The sequence below is a fragment of the Vombatus ursinus genome, unplaced genomic scaffold (assembly GCF_900497805.2).
Source record: "Vombatus ursinus unplaced genomic scaffold, bare-nosed wombat genome assembly UNPS02014799.1, whole genome shotgun sequence".
NCBI lineage: Eukaryota > Metazoa > Chordata > Mammalia > Diprotodontia > Vombatidae > Vombatus > Vombatus ursinus.
Window position 1 is genome coordinate 55,116,733 of NW_020954577.1, and position 22,327 is coordinate 55,139,059.

General features: G+C 40.9%; 1 protein-coding gene across 1 annotated transcript in view; it reads right to left on the bottom strand.

The window, feature by feature from the left end:
• Nucleotides 1-3,194: 3,194 nt before the first annotated feature.
• Nucleotides 3,195-22,327, bottom strand: part of LOC114050406 (integrin beta-8-like) — a 105,926-nt gene continuing 86,793 nt past the window's right edge. Inside the window, exons 10-14 of the mRNA XM_027872040.1 lie at nt 19,647-20,052; nt 13,238-13,463; nt 9,891-9,994; nt 3,903-4,063; nt 3,195-3,791 (exon numbers count right to left, since the gene is read on the bottom strand). Of these exons, the coding sequence (XP_027727841.1) occupies nt 3,669-3,791; nt 3,903-4,063; nt 9,891-9,994; nt 13,238-13,463; nt 19,647-20,052 (1,020 nt within the window). The 3' untranslated portion in view covers nt 3,195-3,668. The remainder of the gene's footprint in view (nt 3,792-3,902; nt 4,064-9,890; nt 9,995-13,237; nt 13,464-19,646; nt 20,053-22,327) is intronic.

Consider the following 22,327-nt stretch of genomic DNA (forward strand, 5'->3'; position numbering starts at 1 on the left):
ATCCATGAGAGAATTCATATTCCTCAATAAATACCGTTCAGCTAATAAATTGAACCCTGATTGCATCCCTGGCATATAGAAGAGAAAACATAGACTGTAGAAGAGACTTTAGAGGCCACTGAGTACAAGCCCTTCATTTTATAGGTGCAGAAAATAAAGCTCAGAGGAGTTAAGGGATTTGACTAAGATCACACAGGTAGTAAATGACACAGTCAGGATTTGAACCCAGAATCTCTGATCCTAAAGTCAAGGCTATTTCTGCTGCACGCATCACTTTATACACCTTGTAGTGTGTGTGTGTGTGTGTGTGTGTGTGTGTGTGTGTGTGTGTGAGAGAGAGAGAGAGAGAGAGAGAGAGAGAAAGAGAGAGAGAGTTCTATGTTTCTATGTACTTATTTATCTGGGGGAGCACAAACACTGTGCCATACTAAAACACTCTGCAAGGTCTTCATAAAATGAATCCTTAATTTTCAGTTCAAAGCAAAGGGGTTTTTTTTCTTTGTTTTTCTCCCTCCTTTAATCAGAGTTGCAAAAAGTTTCTGTGGTAACATGAGTAAGAACTAGCCTCTATTTACATATGTTAGCTAATCTAATAATACCCTGTTTTCCCCTCACCTTTTAAATTAATTAAAAGACATTAACATTTTCTTTCAAATCAAAAAAGTCTAAATAATTTATGTAAAAACAAAAAAAACCAAACTAATAAATAATTATATATCTAAGAAAGAACAAGCGTGGTAGGTCGTTGTGAAACAGAGATGCAGTTAAGTAACACACAGTACTTCACTCTTAAGAAAATGGCTTCCACCCTCCTTTCCTTCCTTCCCTTTTTTCTTTCTTTCCTTCTGTCCTTCCTTTCTTTCTTCCTTCCTTCCTTCCTTCCTATATTTGTCGGGTCAATATAAAGTTTCTGATGCAGCTGAGCTTTGGTGCTGAGAGGCCTTTGGGTCTCAGGTCTCTTCTTTGGGAGGGCTAAATTAACTCAGGCAGAACAAATGCCTGGATCCAGGGGATTAATCTAGAAGGCACTACAATTGGCTACCAAATCTTAGAAGTTTTCACATTCAATCAGTGTCATAGTTGAGAATATTTTTATAATATTTGAGAGTTTTGATCATTTAAAGAATTTCAATCTTTCAAGAAGCCAACCTTAGGAAGAATCCAATAGTTTGACCAAAAGGAATAAACAAAAGCCCAGCCTGGAATCATGCCCATGTTGGGGGTTACAGGGATACATCTTGGGGAATTAACATCTATAATTCTATGTGATTAAAAATAATACCCATATGCATGTATTTGCCACCAATGACATTTCAGTTGTGTAGACACACCACCAAATGCCCCAATACTTGGAAGCCCTTTAAGGCCTGATCAAATCTTCAGCATTTTTCACTTGTTCACAAAGCAGGCTGGTGCTGTGTGGGCATGGCAATGTGCCCTTGGTTGGTTTTTTGTTCATCTGGAGATCTGAGCTCATTTTAAACGGGTTGGGAGAATAGGCACCAACTTTTTGTCAGGACATGATAAGTGACTATTTTTTGTTATAGCTGCTCTCGACCTGTGATTTAACTGGTAGAGGGAATACCCAAAAGGCAAAGTACCTCTAGCAATGAAGAATCTCACCCACTCTGCCAACGAGAGACAGAGGCAGAGTTATAACCTGGGGCCCCTGAGAAAGGAAGTGCCTTAGCCAATGCCACACAGCCAGGATTTGTCCTGACTTGAACCCAGGTTGTCCTGGCTCTCTATTCACTATGCCATGCTTCTTCTTTTGAACGTGTTTATAAATGTATGAAAATGAAGATGCCATCTCCAGTGAGGAAGTTACCAAAGAGTTAAGCAATCAGGTAGGGAGTTTGGGATAGTGGAAATTCCTTTTGTTAATGAGTCTGATTTGAAAGGTGATGAGGTCCCTTCCAACTGTCAAAGTCTGTGATTATGTGTAGTTCAGAGCTTCTCATACCCAACAAGTCATTTGGGGGCACTTACTTACTTTCTCTCCTTTATTTTGTGCATTATGATATATAGATGTATTTATATCTATATGTAAATAGATATAAATATGTGTGTATATTTCCAATAAAGAAACAAAAAACCTTTATGTTTTAATATTAATTTACAAGATTTAGGAGGTAGCCTATTGTATCAAAAATGAAAGAAAAAAAAGCTCTAGCTTAACAACGAGAAGACTTAGGATCTTGGGTAAGTCATATAATCTCTTTGGCACTTCCAATTTCTTATCAGCAAAATATGGAAGGAGAGGAAGAGAAAGTCAGACTACAGGATCTCTAATACTCTTTTATCTTTTTTAGAATCTTTGATAAGTAAAGGCAGCTCAGGTCGTATTTCAACAATAGGGAACATAGTAGTCCTCAGGCTAGTTTAGCACACTGATGGGGAAAAATATATTGAAATCCAGTTTGTATGGCAAAAATTGGTGTATTGCTTTCCTAAGTTAAAAAAAAAAGATGCAGTCATTGGGTACTTTGCCTGATAGCACAATTTTCATATGATGTGTTGAGGTTCAATTTCACCATCAGGACAAAGGAAAGGGTACCATGCATCTAGCTGATCAGGTAAGAAAATCCCAAACCCCAAAGCAATAAGAAATGAAGGGATGGCATTCTCTAGAAACCCAATGCTTCTGTACTGGGTCTTTTTATCGACCATTTACTTATTCCCAATGAGAAGAGACTCCACGATACTGACACTCAACAGCCTTGGTTTTCCCAGTGGCAGTAGATAAGCACGTCCTTGATCCAGTAATTTGTGGCATGCATTAAGATGAAAAGATCAAAAAACCAATCAGGAAACACCTCTGGAATTAGAGTTTGTAAAAAACAAAACAAAACAAAAACCCACATATATACACAGACAATAACAGCAACATCAACAACAATCCTAGAGTTTAGAAAGCAAAATCACTTACTATGAGATGAAGGTTGCACTGACCTGCCACCGACTATGACCATCACCTATCACCAAAATACCAAGGCAGAGTAAACAATTCGATCTGGATGTTTTCTCTGTTCAATTCAATTCGGTTTAACTCATTAAGCATTCACACCAAGTGCCAGGCTGTGGGCTAGGCACTGGGGAGACAGAGAAAAAATACAAAGTAGTGCTGGCCCTCAAGGAGTTTACATTCCACTTGAAGTTCAAATATGTAAAAAAAAAAAAAAGATAGTGTAAACACCTGGTTAATTGAATTAAAATAAAAACCACTTTTCATTTGGAAATTTGGTGATGAATGAACATAACCCAAGAAAGGACTGTACCCTTGTAGTAGGCAGTGATGCCAGAGTCATCTCACAGCATTGTCCTTTCCAGCAGGGAAAAGGGATGGAGGTTAGCTACCTGTAAAGTGAGATCAGTGCTGTTCAGATCTACATTCTATGCTGTAACTAAATAAGTTATATATTACATTAAAGTGCTAGGACAACACTAGTCTCGAACAGTAGTAAGCCACATTTCTCTTTCACAAAATCAGCAGCTATCACATCCAATGGCTATGTCACAATGTGGAAGCATGTCAGTCTCTAGCAGAACTTTCAACCACCAATGGTGTGACTGAAGAATATTTGGGCACCTCCTGCGACTTCTCAATGTGAAGACTTCTTTTTTAGGAGATGGTCATGGAGAAGGTTTCCAATGAAGGCCCCATTCCTTTAGAAGTTGCGCTTAAAAGTTTCAGGAGGGTGTAATTTACTGATGTCGATGTTTATCTCTTCGGGTTTGTCACGGCGGTATGTGACAGTGTGCGTACAGACGGCTGGCAGAAACATCTTATCCTTGAAGAAGAAGTCATAGGGATATGAGTGCAAGACCAGGATATTCTATACAGAAACTCAATGGACATCCCCCTATCCCGCCACTCCAGGGCCTTTTCCAAAAGCAATTACCTTCTTTGATGTGGACACTCTGTAGCTGGCAGATTTCACTTTATTTCTGGTCCTTTGGAGGATGACCTGTCTGATGATGAGAACCTTCAGTAATCCAATAAGGAATGTGATGATGGAGATGATGAAAAATATTCGGAAATGGCTTGGGTTAGAGAAACATTCTGCAAGGGGTAAACAGACAGGAAGGCATGAAACTTGAGGGCTATGAGGAGGTCAAGAGGTGCTACAAGGTCAATTTTTTTTTGCTTTCAGACTTGAATGTGAATAAAGCAAGTTTACCTCCCCTCACTCCTACCTCATCCATACACATATGCTGGCTCAATTCAGATGAACCATCATTTATGAAGTACCTACTATGTTTCAGGCACTGTACAAGCCTGAGTATTGGAGAATACTCAGGCCATAACAGCACAAGAGGGAGACAACTGTCTGAAAACCCACAGATGACCAAGCAGGAGTAATATGTACTCATGATACAAAAGGGAAATGATCTAATTGTAGAGACCATGTCTCTGATTTCCCCGAGTGATAGATACTTTATAATTAAGTAATATCTTTCATCTGGAACTGTGATTTCATTGGTGTAGGGCAGAGGTCTCAAACATGGGACCCATGGGGCCTGAAACATGGCTGAGTATAGCCTGAACTAGATTGAATGTAATTTGGAAATAGCTAACAAACAAAATAAATAAAAACGCAATAAAATGTAGATAACACGACATCTGCAAGCCCAGTTACAATGTGGTCCTCAGAGATCCTTCTATGTGGCTTTGGGGACCCTGTTTCCACTGGAGTTTGACATCAGTGGTGCAGGAAGCAGCTCATATTTAACTTACAATCTTAGAGAGTTGCCTAGGAAACTAAGATTTGCCCATGGCCATGCAGCTAGTATGTGTCAGAGGAAGGGCTTGAATCTGCATCTCTGTGACATCAAGGCCTGCCCTTTACTCAATATATACATTGCCTTAGAGGCAGCATAGCAGAACAGATCAGGGTAGCTAGGTGGTAGAGTACTGGGCCTGGAATCAAGAAGACCTGAGTTCAAATCTGGCCTCAGACACTTACTAGCTGTGTGAACCCGGGCAAATCACTTTACCCCTGTTTGCCTCAGTTTCCTCATCTGTAAAATGAGCTGGAGAAGGAAATGGCAAACCACTCTAGTGTCTTTGCCAAGAAAATCCCAAATGAGATCATGAAGAGTCAGATATGACTGAAACAATTGAACAGCAACAGTAGCAACAGCAATAGTATATCAAATGTTGGACTTTGAGTCAAGAAGTCTTGGGTTCGAATCCTGCCTCTGGTACTTACGAGCTGTGTGATCACAGGCAAGTTTCCCTTAAGTTTTCTGAGGCTTAATTTCCTTATTTAAAAAATGAGAGGATGAGACTAGATTTCTTCTAACACCCCTTTCATCTCTAAATCTGAGACCTTGGCCGAGCTGTCCTTAAGATCTAGACCATCATCCTAAACTCAGAAGAAAAGACAGGCCAATAACATAGTGAGAACGATTGATAACTGAAGGACAGACCATGCAATACCACTGCTATCCATGTAATACCAAGAGATTGATGGAAAGGTCCCCACCATGCTGACAGGGCTCCCCCGGGCAGGATTTACAGGAAGGAAGGCAAGGACAAGGCCCCACTGACGGGAAGGCATAAGTGGATTGCTATCTGCCTCACTGGAAGGAGCACTCACATGGATGAGGTCACAGATACACGGACGTTCTAACAAAAATCATCTGTTGCGCAAGGCTCTCCACAGACACGGAGATCATTTCTCTTTTACAGAATCAGCTGCATATGCCTGAGGTTTTCAACTAAGATTGATTTTAACTATGCCCAAATGACAGCATTTGTGATGGTCCTTGATGTTCTGGTGAATGCAAAATTACTTAAATCAAGTCCTCACAACTCTGGGGACCAACAATCCCGAGCTGTTTCTCTTACCGTGTATTCTCCCTGTTTGTTCTGTTCCAGTCATATGAAATAAAGTTCACATTTGAAGAAGCCAAATCAGCACTATTGGAAGAGATTTCTCTAAATATCTCCCCTGAAACCCCTGTGTCGCTCTTCATTAGCGTTGGCTTCTCCAGTAACTTGGAGGCTCTGGTCAGGCCCTGCCTGCCAAACCCAGCTATCCTTGTTATTTATCTTTCGCTTTCTCTTTGGCAAGAAATGAATTCTTGTTATTTTTTTTAAACATTCACAATAAATTCTTTCAAGAGCAAATGAATACTAACTGGAAAGGAGAGTGCTGTGTCAAGAAGCTCGGTATGCTGGGCCTCCTATTTAGGACCAAATCTTTAGCATATCTTGTTTGGGCAGGTTTAGTGGGGCTCCAGAGCCAGAGACAGCACCCAGATCATCTGAGAAGATGATTTCATAATACTCTGGGAAGCCAGAGGTGGCATGGAATTCCCCAGAGTGGTCTAAGTTAACTGCTTATCCTTCTCCCCATTCTCCAGGTGAATTCTTGACTTTCTGGGTTTCCTGGGTTGATGCTGACTTACTCAACGACCTTCAAGCACAGGCTAGACCACTCTGCTGTGCATGCTATAGAGGGGGAATCCTCTCATATAGGGATAGAACTCACTAGATCCTGAGATCTCTTCCAATGGTTTTATGGTTCTGTGACCAGCCCAAGAGAGACTCGTGGGAGGGTGCCAGCCTCAACACGTGGTGTGGTCAAACTGAACGTGGACAGCTTAGGATACTGAATTACGCAGAGTTTCCTTGAATCTTTGAAGCAAATCAGAATACAGCAACAGCAATACCAATCCCAATTAACTGGGATGATCTTAACTGGGATGATTAGGATGATCAACCGTTACAGGCTCAGCTGCTTTGATCAGCGCAACAATCCAAGACAATTCCAAAGGAGGACCCATAATGACAAATGCTCTCTACCGTCAGAGAAACAACTGATGAATGAATTCTGAGTTCAGACTAAAACAGACTTTTTTTTTTACTTTTCTTATGTTTTTTTTGGGGGGGGGTCTGTGTTTTCTTTTGCAACATGACTTCACATGCATAATCAATATTAAATCGCTTGCCTTCTTTAGGAAGGGAGAAGGGCACGTACAGAGAATTTGGAGATCAAAATAAAAAAATGTCATTTTTTTTTACATCTAATTGAAAAATACTTAACAAAGTAAATAAAAATACTAAAAAAAGAAACAAACCAGAATTCAGGAGTAAGGAAAGGACTGCCTCATCACTGAACCCTAATTGGCTGCAGCCGAGTGCCTTTGCCTCTAGAGATGCAGTTATGCAGATCCCTTTAAAGAGTTTAAAGGCTGATGGCTGATAGGGAGGGGTGTGTGTGCCTATATGAAGGAAGGCTAATCTCTAGAGAGGACACATAGCATCATAATATCCAGATGATTCGTGTTTTAAGGTTTCCATGAGCACATGAGCTTGCATGTTTCAGCCAGTGGAGCTTGATCACACCCTAAGTGACAATTAGCTTAAGTCTCTGAGCTTTCTTTGGCCATATGTCCTTGGGGGTCTATTACCTTGCCATAATACCAGACATCTAATAAACGAGATTTCAAGTTTGCAAAGCACTTCATGCAAATGAGCTCATTTGATACTCCCAGCAACCCTGTGAATTAGGTATGATAGTTCTCATACAAACAAGAAAACTGGGGATTAGAGAAAATGAGTGACTGCCCATAGTCCCACAGTTAACGAATATCAGAGATATGATTTCAACCAGGTCTTTCTGACTCCCAGGCCACAGCTTTCTCCATACAGAAGGTACTTAAAAATGCTCATTGAATCAAATTGAAATTGAATTATTTCTCTGTGGTATATAAACAAGCTCCTTGGGCATCATGTGTGGCATACAGTAGGCACTCAGTAAATGCTTGCTGACTGAACATTTACATGTTATGTTTGCCAGTTGACTATAACCTCCTTGAAGGCAGAGATTTTGATATTTTTCCCCTTGAACTCACAGTGCCTAGCCTGTAATAACTGTTAAATGAATGTCGATTAATTGGTTAACAGAAATTGTCCCGCTCCCTGTTCCTGGATTGGAGTCCTGCCTGGAATGTGATCACAAGACAAGGAAGTCCACTTGATTAGGGCTGACTGGAGGGGAGATTGCAGTCCAGTCTTGGAGTGAGTGCTCTCTCTTTGTGGGCCCCCTGGTAACTACGAGGGAGCAGGGCTGAGTTAGGGGTAGAGGGCATTTTCATGGGTTGAACAAGGGTCCTTTTGGAAGTTGTTAGGAAGACTATACACGTGGCTTTGGCCTCCCTCTTGGGGGGAGGGGGTGCAGGGTCAAGCAATGACTTGTCAAGAAGCTTTCTATGGCTACCCGAGCCAGGCCTGTGTTTGCTTATTCAGTGTAATAGATGACGTGGTGATCACCATGAGCCCTGATCCCTGCATTCTGAAGAACGACAGGTCCAGCTGGAGGCAGATGGAGCTCCTCCTGGAGCCAACTGTACATTGGGAGAAGCTCAGGAGCAGGGAGAGCCTGGGGGGAAGGGGAGATGCTTATATGGAGGCCCTTCAAGGATAGGCCAAGTTAAACCTCACAGCAGAAGGACGGCAGTGCCCCAACACCACGAATGATGTTTACTTAGTGCTCCGAGTGAGGCAAAACCCTTTGTAAATGACATCATGTGAACCTAATGCAGCACTGTACGAGAGACAGTGTGATGTAGTGGTAGAGTGCTAGGCTTGTAGCTCTGAAGGCCTAGGTCCAAAGCCTGCCTCAGATACTCACTAGTTAACCCTGAGCAAATCACTTAATCTCTCTCTACCTTGGTTTCCGCATCTGTAAAATGGAATTAATAATAATATTTACCTTACAGAGTTTTTTGTGAGGGTCTAAAAGGATGCGAATAAAAAGTCTTGTAAGCCCACATATATTATTTGTCAGTAATTTTTTATGTTCATTTTCACCCCCATTTTACAAAGGAGGAAATGTGTCCAGAGAGTGACTTGTCCATGGTCACCAGGGTGTTAAGTATCAGAAACAGCAATTAAACTCAGGTCTTACTAACTCCTAGGCCAGTACTGCATCTACTGGGTGTGTGTATGTGTGTGTGCATATGTATGTGTATGTGTGTGTATGTGCACGCACATGTGTGCACATATGTGAGTGTGCCTACCTGTATAACAGGAGGTGGGAGACACTGATTTTCTTGCCTTAGCGAATCAGTATATCCTAAAATGAGTCAGCTCTGAGCAGAGTCCTTATATTTTCCTGCACGTATTTGCACATTCTTTTGTGGACAGGCCTAGTAGTTCATTAGCTACAGTTAATTCACAGCCAGAAGGTATATTTAAGGATGATAGTGCAGTGGAAAGACCTGGCTGTGCTACCACCTCTAGGGCATTAGACAAGTGACCTCCCTTCTGTGCTATTCTATTTCTTTGTACGTAAAAAGGGAGGGCCTTGATGCTCTCTGAGGGTCTTTCCAGTTCCAGAGATACATTCTCTCTATTTGATGCGGCCTCACAGACGTCTCACACAATCTCTTTGGCCACATCATAGGTGAATTGGATTAATCAATCAACAAGCACTTATTAAGTGTCTATGACGTGCCAGCACTAGGGACACCAAGAGAGAAAGGAACTCCTTGCCGCCCAGAAGCTAGCCTTCCATCAGGGAAGGCTGGCACACAGCACTGTGTACAATGGGCACACAATAAATGCTTGATGTCTCATCATCCGATATGGCAATCCGTATGAAGAGTTGGGATGGAAATCAAAACATTCCACTCTGGCCCAGCCCAAATCTTTGGCAATCAAGCCTGAATCTCTGGAAGACAATCAAAATGAGGCATCATTTGGGATGGCCTTTCTTTGTGCCTTTCCTTGGCACCCCTGCATTTAACACAACAATGAATAAATGCATGTTGATGAATATGTCTTAGATGTGTTGCCTTTTCTGGGAGGCCAGGAATCACAGAAGGGCCTCTTCAGCCTCGTGAACCAATTAGGATGAAATAAGACAGTCATTTACCTTCTATTTGGCCAATATAATAGGCCCTTGGAGGACACGAGGCTCTGCACTGATCAAGTATAGCTTGAGATAAATTGTGAGGATGGTAGCATTGGACACAATTCCTGGAAAGTGAGAAGAAAAGTGGCAACGTTTACACATTTAGGAAAAATCCCACTGTTGGGTTTGTCTTAAGAGATGAGGTTATAAAGAGGCTTCCCAATGCCTGGAATAGAGCAAAAAAAAGTTTATTTGTAATCAGGAAAACATGTACGATCAAGGCTCCATTGCAGCTAATTGATTTAAAAGACCTGACTTTTATGAAGGGATGAAGACAAAAGAATTTTTGTGGGGATCATACTTTGCCAGATGATTACTCATCAAGAAGAAAAACCAGTCATAAAATGGACCCTATCACCCCCTGAAACACTGGAAATATGTATTGACACTTATTTAATCTTACCATTTTACCTTTCTTTAAGGACCAGCTCAGTTTCTGAGTCCTCTAAGAAACCTTTGAGTTATCAGTATTCCCTCCCTCCTCTTCATTATTGTGCCCTGACTCTTCTGTGTGGAGTTCACATATTTCCAATAGAATGTAAGCCCTCTGAGGTCAGGTTCTTTTCCTTTCTTTCCTTTTTCTCTTTCTTTCCTTTTCTTTCTTTCCTTCCTTTCTTCTTTCCTTCCTTCCTTCCTTCTTCCTTTCTTTCTTCCTTCTCTCTCTCTTCTTTCTTCCTTCCTTCCTTTCTCTCTCTCTCTCTTTCTTTCTTTCTTTCTTTTCTTTCTTTCTTTCATTCTTCTACATTCTCAGTACCTATCACCATGTGTGGAGCTTAGTAAGTGCTTAACAAATGCCTGATATATTGAACTGAATTTCCAACTTAGTTTGAATGACACAAACCTCTTAGAAGGATGTGCTGGTCAATTTTTATGGGAGAAGTTGAAATAAAAGAATTCTGAAACCAGGGTAGCCATCAAATCGATATCAGATACCCAGGTAGAAGGGATCTTCAAGGCCATGTGATCCAAGCCCTCCCTCTGATGGAGGACGATCATGGTCTTAGAAGTCTAGAGATGGAAGGGACTTCAGAGTCCAAGTTCTTCATTTTCCAGAAAAGGAAATGGGCTTGGAAAAGGGAACGAGCCAAAGTCACTGAGGCAGTAAGTGGGGCTGGGGCTGGGATTTGAATTGAGGCCCTTTGACTCCAAGTTCAGAGCTCTTCCCAGAGGGAAAGCCTACAGGACTCCAGAGTTCTTCAGGGGGTCTGACCAATTGCTCCCCAGGTCCCACCAATCCTGCTTAGTTTCTGAGACCAGGGAAGATGGGGCATGTTTAAGGTTGGCATGGCTGTAGACATTCAGGTGAGCATGGCTATAAAAAGAGAAACATGTTATTAAAGCTATTCACCATTATTTCTTTTTTTTGTGAGGCAATCGGGGGTAAGAGACTTGCCCAAGGTCACACAGCTAGTGTGTGTCAAGTGTTTGGTCTGAGGCCGGATTTGAACTCAGGTCCTCCTGACTTCAGGGCCGGTGCTGTATCCACTGTGCCATCTAGCTGCCCCACCATTATTTCTGTATTCTAAAGATATCCCCCACAATGGTCATGCTTCATTGTGACCAGTAAATGAACTCCTTGATTTTTTTCAAACAAGTATTTATTAAATACCTACTATGTGCCAGGCACTGTGCTAAGCTCTTTATATATATTTTCTCATTTTATCCTTACAACAACTCTGGAAGGTAGATACTATTATTACCCCTATTTTACAGATGAAGAAACTGAGGCAAACAGGGGTTAAGTGACTTGCCCAGAGTCACACAGCTCGGATTTGAACTCAGGTCTTCCTGATGCTAAGTCCAGCACTCTATCCAGTGTGCCATCTAGCTTCCTCTTTTTTTATTTTTTTTATTTTTTATTTTTCATCTAGCTTCCTCTTGAACGGAGTCATGGCCTACCAAGTGGGTCTGGCCTGTGGATGGACAATATGCTTGTTGTCCCACAGCACCCTCACAAAGGAGGTCCATCACTACACTGTTTGCAAGGTGCCGCTTTTTTGAATGTAACAATTCTTGAGGTCCAAGTCAAGGAAAGGCTGTGTTCTGGGCCACTGCAGGGATCAGGCTTCCTGAAAACAGACCATATCACAGGCATCTGAAAAACTCCAGAATCCTAAGCTGGGTCTACAAGGCTCTTTTGTCCTCTACATCTTCCCTTGCCACAGTTCTAGTTGAAGCTCGTGTTGTGAAGAAACAAAACCATGCCAGGGGATTCAGCATCAGCAAGGTTTGGAGTTTCCTGTTCCTGGGCTATTTGTTAGCTAGGCTTTCTGCCTCAGTATACTCATCTGTAAGAGGAGGGGTTTGACTAGGTGGCTTCCCAGGGCCTTTTCAGCTCTAAATCTCCAAGTCTATTCAAGTGAAGAGTACAATTTATGGATTCTATCATGCTGCCCTATCCTTGAGCTGGTACCAAGCCATCACTACTTGGTCCTAGCTTCTGGCAATGGCAAACAGGGTGGCACAGCAGAAGAAGCACTGCCTCAGGACTTGCATTCAAACCCCACCTTTGAAGTTTTTTCCATCTGTGACCTGAGGCAAGTCATTTCAATTCCTTACACCTCAGTTTCCTCATCTGTAAAATAAGTGTTTTAATTAGTTGGACTAGATGTCTTCTCCATCTCTAGAACTAAGAGGAGTGTATAGAGTGCTGGACCTGGAGTCAGGAAGACCTGAGTTCAAATCCAGCTTCAGACATTTGCTAACAGTATGAATCTGGGCACTTAATTTCTGTCTGCCTCAGTTTTCTCATCTGTAAAATGGGGATAATAATAGCACCTACTTCCAGGATGGTTGTGATCATCAAATGAAAAAATATTTTAAAGGTCTTTGCAAACCTAAAAGTGCTAGTTTATATATAAATACTAGCTATTATAATAGCAACTTGTACTTAGAGGTCAGTTTTATTGCTAATATATTCTACATAGTCACTCTGTTTGTTATTCTGACAATACATCTAAGGAGCTGTCAGTGAAGGGTAATCATGATTTTTAGATTGGGAGAAATGCTTCTAATTGGGAGAACAGCTTCTAATATGTGGTTTGCTGAACCACAATTGATTCAGCTTCCCATTAGACTCACTTCAACAAATGTCTATTAATGGCTGCTATGTGTCAGGTACTAGAGATACAAAGACAAAAAATACGACAATATCTGTTCTTAAGGAGCTTATTTTGTCCTGATATTTTGCGCTAGTGGCTAAAGAAGTGCTATAAAATAGAGATTTGGATGCTTTCAAATGGTGCACAGCATGAGAGAGATAAAAGTAAAGATGAGTATGAGGACCAGATGGTGATTTTGGAACTTACCGGTTTTCATCACAGGTTGTATCACAGGTGGGGCAGTATTCACAGAAACGGCCAACGATGCGGGGATCCGTGCATTCACACTTCCCACACACACAAGCCCCTCTCCCACTGCACACCTGGCCTTTGGAATTGACGCAGTGTTGGGTAGAGGAAGATGGACACTGGCAACGGTCTCCTTCCCAACCGCGGAAGCATTTGCATAGGCCTCCTTCACATTCCCCATGCCCTGTGAGGAAAAAAACCAAAACTTTAGGACATAAGTTCGGTGCTACATGGTTTTTGGGAGCAGTTCCAAAACACTTATTTCCTTGTCCACTCCGTGGAAACCCAATGACAGGAAGATGAATGAAGCCAGCCTCCTTTGCTATTGGCCTAGCATCAATATTTGCTAGGCCTGGTGAGTGGCTGTTTCCAAGGCCATTCAACCAGGAGTAATCTCATCCTACTTAATGTATTGTGTTGACAAGCGTGAAGTCAACTCTACATTAGGCTGACATCAAGACGGTTTCATTCTGTGGCCTGTTGGAGTTATTCAGGCTTTACCTAGGCTCAGAATGAAATCTCCTAGACTACTTTATTGGCACTGCACCCTAATTTCAAAACAAACAAAGAAAAAAAGAAAGCAAAATACGACTCTACCAACAAGATGCTGAACTCATGTTAATTATCTGAGTTATAACCTGAAAGGTCAGGACATTCCGTTAGAGTCTCCATAGTGTATAGTGTTGTGCCTGGTGTGAGCCAAAGGCTAGGAGGACACAGGCCCATTAGTCACACTCTGCTGGCATTTGGGGACAGGTTCTTCAAGTTCCCTGGTTATTGGTCAAGCCTGCTGGGAAACAAAGTTAACTCATCGAGAATAATAGCTTCATTCGTTAGAACCAAAAGCCAACAGGGCCATGTTCATACCCACCCACCCCCAACCCTGATATATGCCCTTTTGTTTGAATCCGTATTATTTCCAGATAGTAAAGTCTTAATCTAGGCCACTTGCTTGTAAATGTGAAACATTAGTCAAAAAATATTCTCTGGGAGAGGGGATGGCCAGAAACTTTAAAAAGAACTTTAAATATATGCTCTCCCGACAGCGGGGCAAGCTATTGTGCCTCATTTGTACATGGAAGACAGGGCATTGATATTTAAGGCTGAAGTGCAAATATTGGTGGTTCAAACCGGAACTAGAGTGGGGCCACTGGAGCAGTGTTCTTGGGTTCAAATTTAGAAGGTGCTGACAGTATTTATACTCCTTCTTGTGTAGAAACAAGTGAAATAGCCAGGTCGTTAGCAAGAACATTCAGACGCCCAAAGGAATCTGTGATCACACTGATTTTGAGTTTCCTTCCAATAATTGGACTTGCACTAGCTTCCTGGTCTTGTGCAACTCTTATCCTTGTCTTCTTTTAAGTTCACTGGATGAAGTCCACCCAGCATACTGGTGGCCTTCCTGCTAAGATTACAGAGGTGATCAAGTGAGTCACTCTAGCTGTCCACTTCTCATCCTTCATTCTTGCCATATGTAGAAGACAATGATGACAGCAATAATAATAATAGCTAACATCTATATAGCATCTACTGCATGCCAGGCACTGTACTAAGCACTTTTCAAATATAATCATTTGATCTTCACAACAACCCTGGGAGATAGGTGAAGTTATTATCTCCAATTTGCAGATGAGGAAGCTGAGTTAAATAGAAGTTAAGTGATTTGCCCAGGGTCACACAGCTTCTAAGTGTCTGAGATAGAATTTGAACTCAGGTCTTCCTGACTCCCTTCATGGTGATCTATCAACTGTAACACTAGATGAGCGGCCAATTTCTCTTCCAATCATTATGATAAAAAATGTTAGTAATCCATCACATTCATTTTTCGCAGTTCCTCATTGGTTGTATGTTCCAACTTACTCATCACATTCACCATGTGCTGCTCTATTCCCCTCTGGAGAGACTGTCATTGTTAATTATTTGAAGAATGTTGTATTCTATCCATATGGCAATACCAGAAGAATGTTGGTATTAAAAAAATGGACTTTTGCTTTCATGGGAAGCTGGGGTCATTAAAAAAAAAACACAACAAAACCTGTGCAGTTAGCTGAAGGCAATCTGGCTGCCATGCCTCTTGTTCGGTCCTGGGCCCAACGTATTGTCAATCTACATACAAACATACATGATGACAGACATACTCTGTGGGTTGTTCATTCAAATTCATGTTGTAATCTGGATATGGTCATTCTTCATGCAGTCAATTTTTTTTTTCAGGCTTGGATGATCAGGCCAAATTCCTTTGAGTGATTACAGATCTATTCCCAAAAGCTTTGCAGGTTTCTGAGCCTTGACATCATTAGCATTATATCATTTCATATCCCCCAAGTAAATGATTCAAGTGTGATGGGTCCACTCTTCTTGGTGGACAAAAACTTCCTTGTCATGAATCTTACAAATATTTTCCATTTTTCTTCCTCATAGCACTCCTTTCATTTTTATCCTTAAATGTCCTTGGGATGATTTTGCTTAGTTTGATATCTTACCAAACTTAAAAACATAACAAAACAAAACTGGCTTGGCCTTCCACTGCTCTCTGCTTTATGAGCAATTGTCCATCATCCTTCTTCAGGAGATTTTACAAACAAGTTTGTCTCCTAACCAGGTGTTGCCATTGGTACTCACCTTTCCACTTGGCAAGAAATCAGATGTTGCTAAGTAAGGCACGTTCAGGGCACTTTTGATTCTTTTGTTGTGGTAATTAATTCATGTTCGTTAAACTTCTGGATAAAATTCTTATAATCACTGTGGATATCACTTCTGTTGTCGGTTTCCCATGTTTTATTGTCAGTCATTTGTTTAAATAGTGCATGATTAAGGTTTTTCAAATGTAAGTCACACCTTTTTCTCATTTTCTCTTTACTTTTTACTAATTCTCCTCTTAGCCCTCACAAATCGATGGTCTTCCTGATCACAGACAGCCGACTTGGGGCACATCAATGACAAATCTTTTCCTGTTTATTAAACTAATAGTCTATTTAATGTATAGTGTTAGAGGGTACCTGTTACGTCCTGGGTCAAGCAGTCGTTTTCTTAAAGAGAACACTAGTGATATAAAAGCAAGGTAAGAGACTTGTAAACGTTCTTCTTGAACTATCTGCTTTCTTATGTATTTCTCTTCATCCTCCCCTTTTCTTACCTTAGGGTTGAAATTGGTGAGTATCAGAGTATTTGTTGATTTTAATTTGTAGGGTCTTAGCAATTTTTTGTAAAATTTCTCTACCACCTGATCTTCAGCAAATGGTGTTGATATATAAACTCTAATTATTTTCATGGTGGGCTTCCTGCAAGTATTTGACATTAGTACTGCAGTATATGTTTTGTTGCCTTTGGGAATATGATAAAACCTATTCCATCAATGCTTTTCTTTGCCTCTTCAAGGGCTACCTACGAGTCTTCCATCAATTTAGCTACCATTTCTACTTTTGTTCATAGAAATAATGTCAAGATTGACATGACAGCTTCTCCTCCATAAGTCTCTTTGCTGGTCACTGGATAAGGATCTCACAGAGTACCAATAGTCAAATTAAAATGAATAAACAATCTAAGCACTATGTGATTTTTAGACTCCCTCTACTCCTTTCCTGAAACTTGGCAACCATCACTGGAGAGGTAGAAGGGGGCTCCAGAGGACTGAGGACCAAATAAGTCATCACTATGTGGCAAGCCTACTAGCAATGTGCCCCTCCATCCTCAGCTAGGTTGGTCCTCTGAAAACAAATTCAATCTGTTGTTAGGACTATACTTCAAGTATAGTCCTTGCCATCTTGGTAAAGACTTCCAGTTTTATTTGAATAGTCTTTGTGAAGACAGAGTTATCTCCATGCCACGATGAGGCATCAGAATGGGCACAGGTAGGGGAAAATAGTCAAAAAAGAAAACTACAAAATGGCAACCTTGCTCCTCCGGTGGCCATATGTTGAAGTGATCTTCTCTCCAGTCTAGCCCTGTTCCCCTCTTCCCTCCCTACCAGAATTCCTGTGTCTTGGGATTTCTCCCTCACCATGTTCAAATGAATTTTCTTAAAAAGTTGGCTCAACTTGATTTGAGGCATACTGCATACTGCTCACCCAAGGAGCCCAAATGGCTCTTCAGGGTCCTAATGGTGATTTAAAGACCCTGAGGATTTCTAACAGTATTGAGAGACACGGGGGTAATCTTCAGTAACACTCTCTATGCTCTTCTATTGTCTGTTCCTTGAAGTCCAAAATTAGATAAAGAAAAAAACACCTAGTTCAAAAATAGGACCATCTCTTTTAAAGGGTGGCTAATGTTTCTTCCTTTTCTAAAGTATTCCTATTCTCCCTGTTGAAACAAGGCATGGCAAGTTAAATATTCTGGATACAAAACATCTTTAATACAAAATGAATAAGAAATACTCTCTCTAATCAATAGCTACATAAGTTTAGAGATTCACAAAGTATGGTCTGTGAATTTGCCTTTGTTTGAGTATTTTATAACAATTTCAGTACAATTAGTTACCTTTGTAATACTCATGTATTTTATTTTATAGCATTCCAAGAACCAATCCAAAGGCTTTGTCAGATTGCCAAAGAGATCATGACACAAAAAATGTTTAAAGCCCCCTGATTACTGGAATTGGAAGAAGTGGAGAGGTCAGATGACCACTTGTTGGGGGTGCTAAGGGAAGTCTTTTTTCCTCTTTGAGTTGGACTAGATGATGCTGTTGAGGTTTGTTCCAACCTGAAACTCTCTGAAATCATATAGTCCAACACCTTTGTTTTGCAGATGAGGGAATGGAGACCCAAAGAATTAAAGTTATTTCCTCAAAGTCACCCTTCTAATTAGTCCCCAAACCTAGACTCAAATTCATCTATGCTGGCTCCTGGTCCATTGTAGCATACTGTGTCCTTTAATGGGATGTGCTAAAGTTTTAAACCTAAACAAGGCAATAAAGTCTACCTGTCATAGCTTTATGACACACCATTCATGCTGCCAAAAGGAAGCCTTCATCTGATGAAATTGTTGATAGTACCCAGATAGTGAGTAATTCAAATAAGTTGCTATCGCTTACTACAAAGTTGCCAGATGTTACTGAAATAAATGAACAGATGTCTTCGTGGTAAATGGATTTCAGAGAAAATTCATAATTGAAATGTATTGGGCTAAGCATGACAAGAGATTTCCTTATAATGCCACAAAATGGACTTTTGTATCTCACCCAGGTCTTTTCTATTACCTCTAGATGGCAGTAAACATGATTAGATAATTTATTAGCTGATTCTAATTTTTAAATGTTATGTACATTTACAATGTACATGTACAATAGAGAAATAGAAGATTATTTCAAATCAAGAGCTTGACTCATTTTCATAAACAATTATCAGATTTTGTACTTGATAGTGACATTATTGTTCTAACTGGAAATATTTAGCACACAAAACTTAAATGTGTTTTTATATTGAGTGAATATGAAAAATATTAATAGTAATAATAACAACCCAGAAATCACTTTAAAGTTCCCAAAGTGCTTTATACATCTTATCTCATTTAATCCTCTCCTCAACCCTATGAGGTAGGTGCTATTAATATCCCCATTTTAGAGTTGTAGAAACTGAGGCCCAGAGAAGTTATTTGCCAGGCATACAAGTAAATAATAAATAATATGCTCCCTCATAGTATGTGCGCAAAATATGTGTGATTTCATCAGCTTCCTAGAATGAGAGATCCTTCCCCAACCCAAATTGCAACCTATCTATGAATTAGTAGATAAGCTCTAAGGAAGTACTTGACATGCACAGAGATTTCATGATTTCCTGGGGTTCCACAGTCACTATTTGTCAAAGGTGGGATTTGAACCTAAAGTCTTCTTGACTCCAAGCCCTAGACACTGTTCTCTACTGTCTCTTACATTCTACATGTCTCTGTGCTTGAGCAGCTACTTATTGGACACTCAGAACAAGTTTTGTTTTGGTTTTTCCCAATTTTTTTTTCCAAGGACTAGATACGGGTTGACTTATGAGTAGCTCCCAACAATTGTTATAGAAAGAACATCCTCTGAGCTCTCATGGAAAGAAAATGTTCATGTATGCTCAAAGGAGTGAAGTTAGTGAATCTGATTCTGGCAACTAGGAGACACATATCAAAAATTACTTGGAACTGGCCCTCTTATTTCTTCTCCCTATAAAAAGCCAGGAAATAGACAAGTGTTGCCATTTGGAAAAGGTTTTAAAAAATAAATGTATATGCCTTGTGGTACCCGACAATTTTTTAGACACATCTATCATATTAAGCCTAGATAGGCCAAATCCAATGATGCTAAATTTACACATGGTAATTTCATGCAATGTTAACACATAGACCAGTGCAAAATGGAATCGTAGAAGTTGAGTTAAATTTTTGAGCTCACCAGCACACAGGTTTCCATGGTGATATGGGCAGGAAAAGTCATCCATTTCACAGTATTTTCCATATACTTTTCCAAGTTTAGTTTTGTGACAGAAACATTTCCCACATATGCAGACACCTTGACCACTGCAAATGGGCTGGTTCTTTTGTGCCTTGCAACTGTCCAGATGGGATTGATCTCCATCAAAATAGCACTTGTCACCATCACACTGGGAACAAGTAGGACCTAAGAGAGTTTCATCTACACATTTCCGTTTGGGGCTTCTGCCATCATCACACTGGCAGCTACAGTTCCTATAGATGTGGACTTTGGTGCTTTCATTGAAGCCAATAGGCTTGATGATGGCATAGCTTCTCCCACCAGCTCCATCGCATACATCCATGGTCACAGTGATGTTGAACAGAACCTGGTGAAAAACAAAGCACAGTGGTCATTACAGGTTCCAGCCATCACTCCTCCCAAAAATATATCTCTATCTTCCAGTCAAGAGTGATGGGGGAAGCACACGGGCTGACTTTGACATTTAAGCCAATGTCAACCAGCATTTATTATGCACCTACTATGTTCCATACACTGTGCTAAGGGCTGGGGATACAAACAAAGACAAGAAATGCTTTCAAGGAGCTTACAGTCTAATGGGCAAGAAGCCATCTTCAATTACATGTGAGACATCTTAAACTGTATGTCCTGTAGACATCTTAAACTCAATGTGTCCAAACCTGAACTCATTATCTTTTCCCCCAAACCCTTCCTTCTTGCAAACTACTCTATTAAGGGCACCATCATCCTTATGTCAATACGGTTTGCAACCTAGGTGTCATCCTTGACTCCTCACTCTCCCCCCATATCCAATCTGTTGCCAAGTCCTTTCAATTTTGCCTTTATAACATCTCTAGTACATGCCCCATTCTTTCCTTTATCACTACTCCCTCCCTAGCGCAGGCCCTTATTGTCTCGTGCTTGGATTATTGTAATGGCCTGCTGGAGGGGGGGTGTCTCCAAACCTTGTCTCTCTTCACTCCAGTCCATCCTCCACTTAGCCATCTAATTCATAAAGCCCAGATCTGACCATGTCATCCTTCTACTCACGAAACTACAGGAGATCCCTAAAGCTTCTTCCTACCTTTACAGTCTTCTTCTATTTCAAACCATCCCACCCTTACCATGTCCTTACCAATGCAGTCACAAGGGCTTTCTTGCTGTTCCTCCTGCAAAACCCTCCATCTCCAAATTTCAGACCTTTGCTCTTCCTCCCTATCTCTAGCTCCCAGATTTCTTTTCTAGTCTATTCCATTCTAGTCTAAGTTGAAAATCCCAACTTCTTCAAAAAGCCTTTCCCAATCCTCCTTAACATTCATGCTTTCCCTATGACGACTATCTCCAATTTCTCATGTATATAGTGTGTTTGTACATAATAGCTTTCATGTTGTCTCCATTAGACTAGACTGTAAGTTCCTTGAGAGCAAACACTTTGTTTTTTGCCTTTTTTTGTATCCTGAGTGCTTACTACTATACCTGGCTCATAGTAGATGTTTAGTAAATACTTGTTGACTCACTGACACAAACAAAATAGATGCAGAATGTATTTGAAGTAATGAACAGAGGGAAGGAGCTACTATTCCAGGGAATCCAGACAGGCATCCTGTAGAAGGAAACATTTTATCTGAAGAAGGAAAACAGGGAAGGTAGGAGATGGGCATGCAGAGGGAGAAAATGCCAAGCCTGGGGGACAACCAGGGAAAATGCCTGCAATCTAGAAATGGAATGATGGAATGGCTTGTTGGGAGGAAAAAGCAAGGAGGCCACTGTCACTGACTCCGAGAGTATGTGAAGGTTTTGAGGTATGAGAAGACTTAAATGAAGCAAGGGGTAGGCCATGAAGGGCTTTAAAAGCCAAACGGAGGAATTTATATTTGATCCTGGAGGCGATGGGGAACAACTGGAGATTGTTGAATGGGGGAAGGGTGAATGGAATGGACAGATCTGTGCTTTAGGAAGATTAATTTGACAACCGAGTGGAGGAAGAACTGGAGTGGGAGAGACTTGAGGCAGGGAGAACAGCTGGCAAACCACTGAAATAGTCCAGGATGATGAGGGCACCAGGGCAGTGGCAGTAGCAGAGGAAAGTAGGGGCATACATGAGAGATCTCATGAATGTAAATCAACAGAACTTGGCAAAAACTTGATATTGGAGGTGAGGGAGAATGATGGAAGAATAGAAGGGAATAAGAATTTATTAAACTCCTACCATGAGCAAAGCACTAAGTTAAGTGCTTTGCAAATATTATCTCATTTGATCCTCACAACAGCCCTGGGAGGGAGGGGCTGTTTTCATCCCTATTTTGAGGGACTGAGGAAAACTGAGGCAGACAGAGGATAAGTGATTTGCAGAGGGTCACACAGCTAATAAGTGTCCGAGGTTGAGTTTGACTTCAAATCTTCTGGACTCCAGGCCCAGAGCTCTATAAACTGTGACACCTAGAGTGAGGAGATAAGGAGGATACTTGAGTGAGTAGGAAGATAGTAGAATCCTTGACAGTAATAAGAAAGTGACGAAGAAGGGAGCATCAGAGGTTAGAAGATAATGATATATTTTGCACATGATGAGTTTAATAAGTCTACAAGGCATTCAGTTTCAAATGTCCAGTAAGTAGCTGTAGATGTGAGACTGGGGGTCAGAG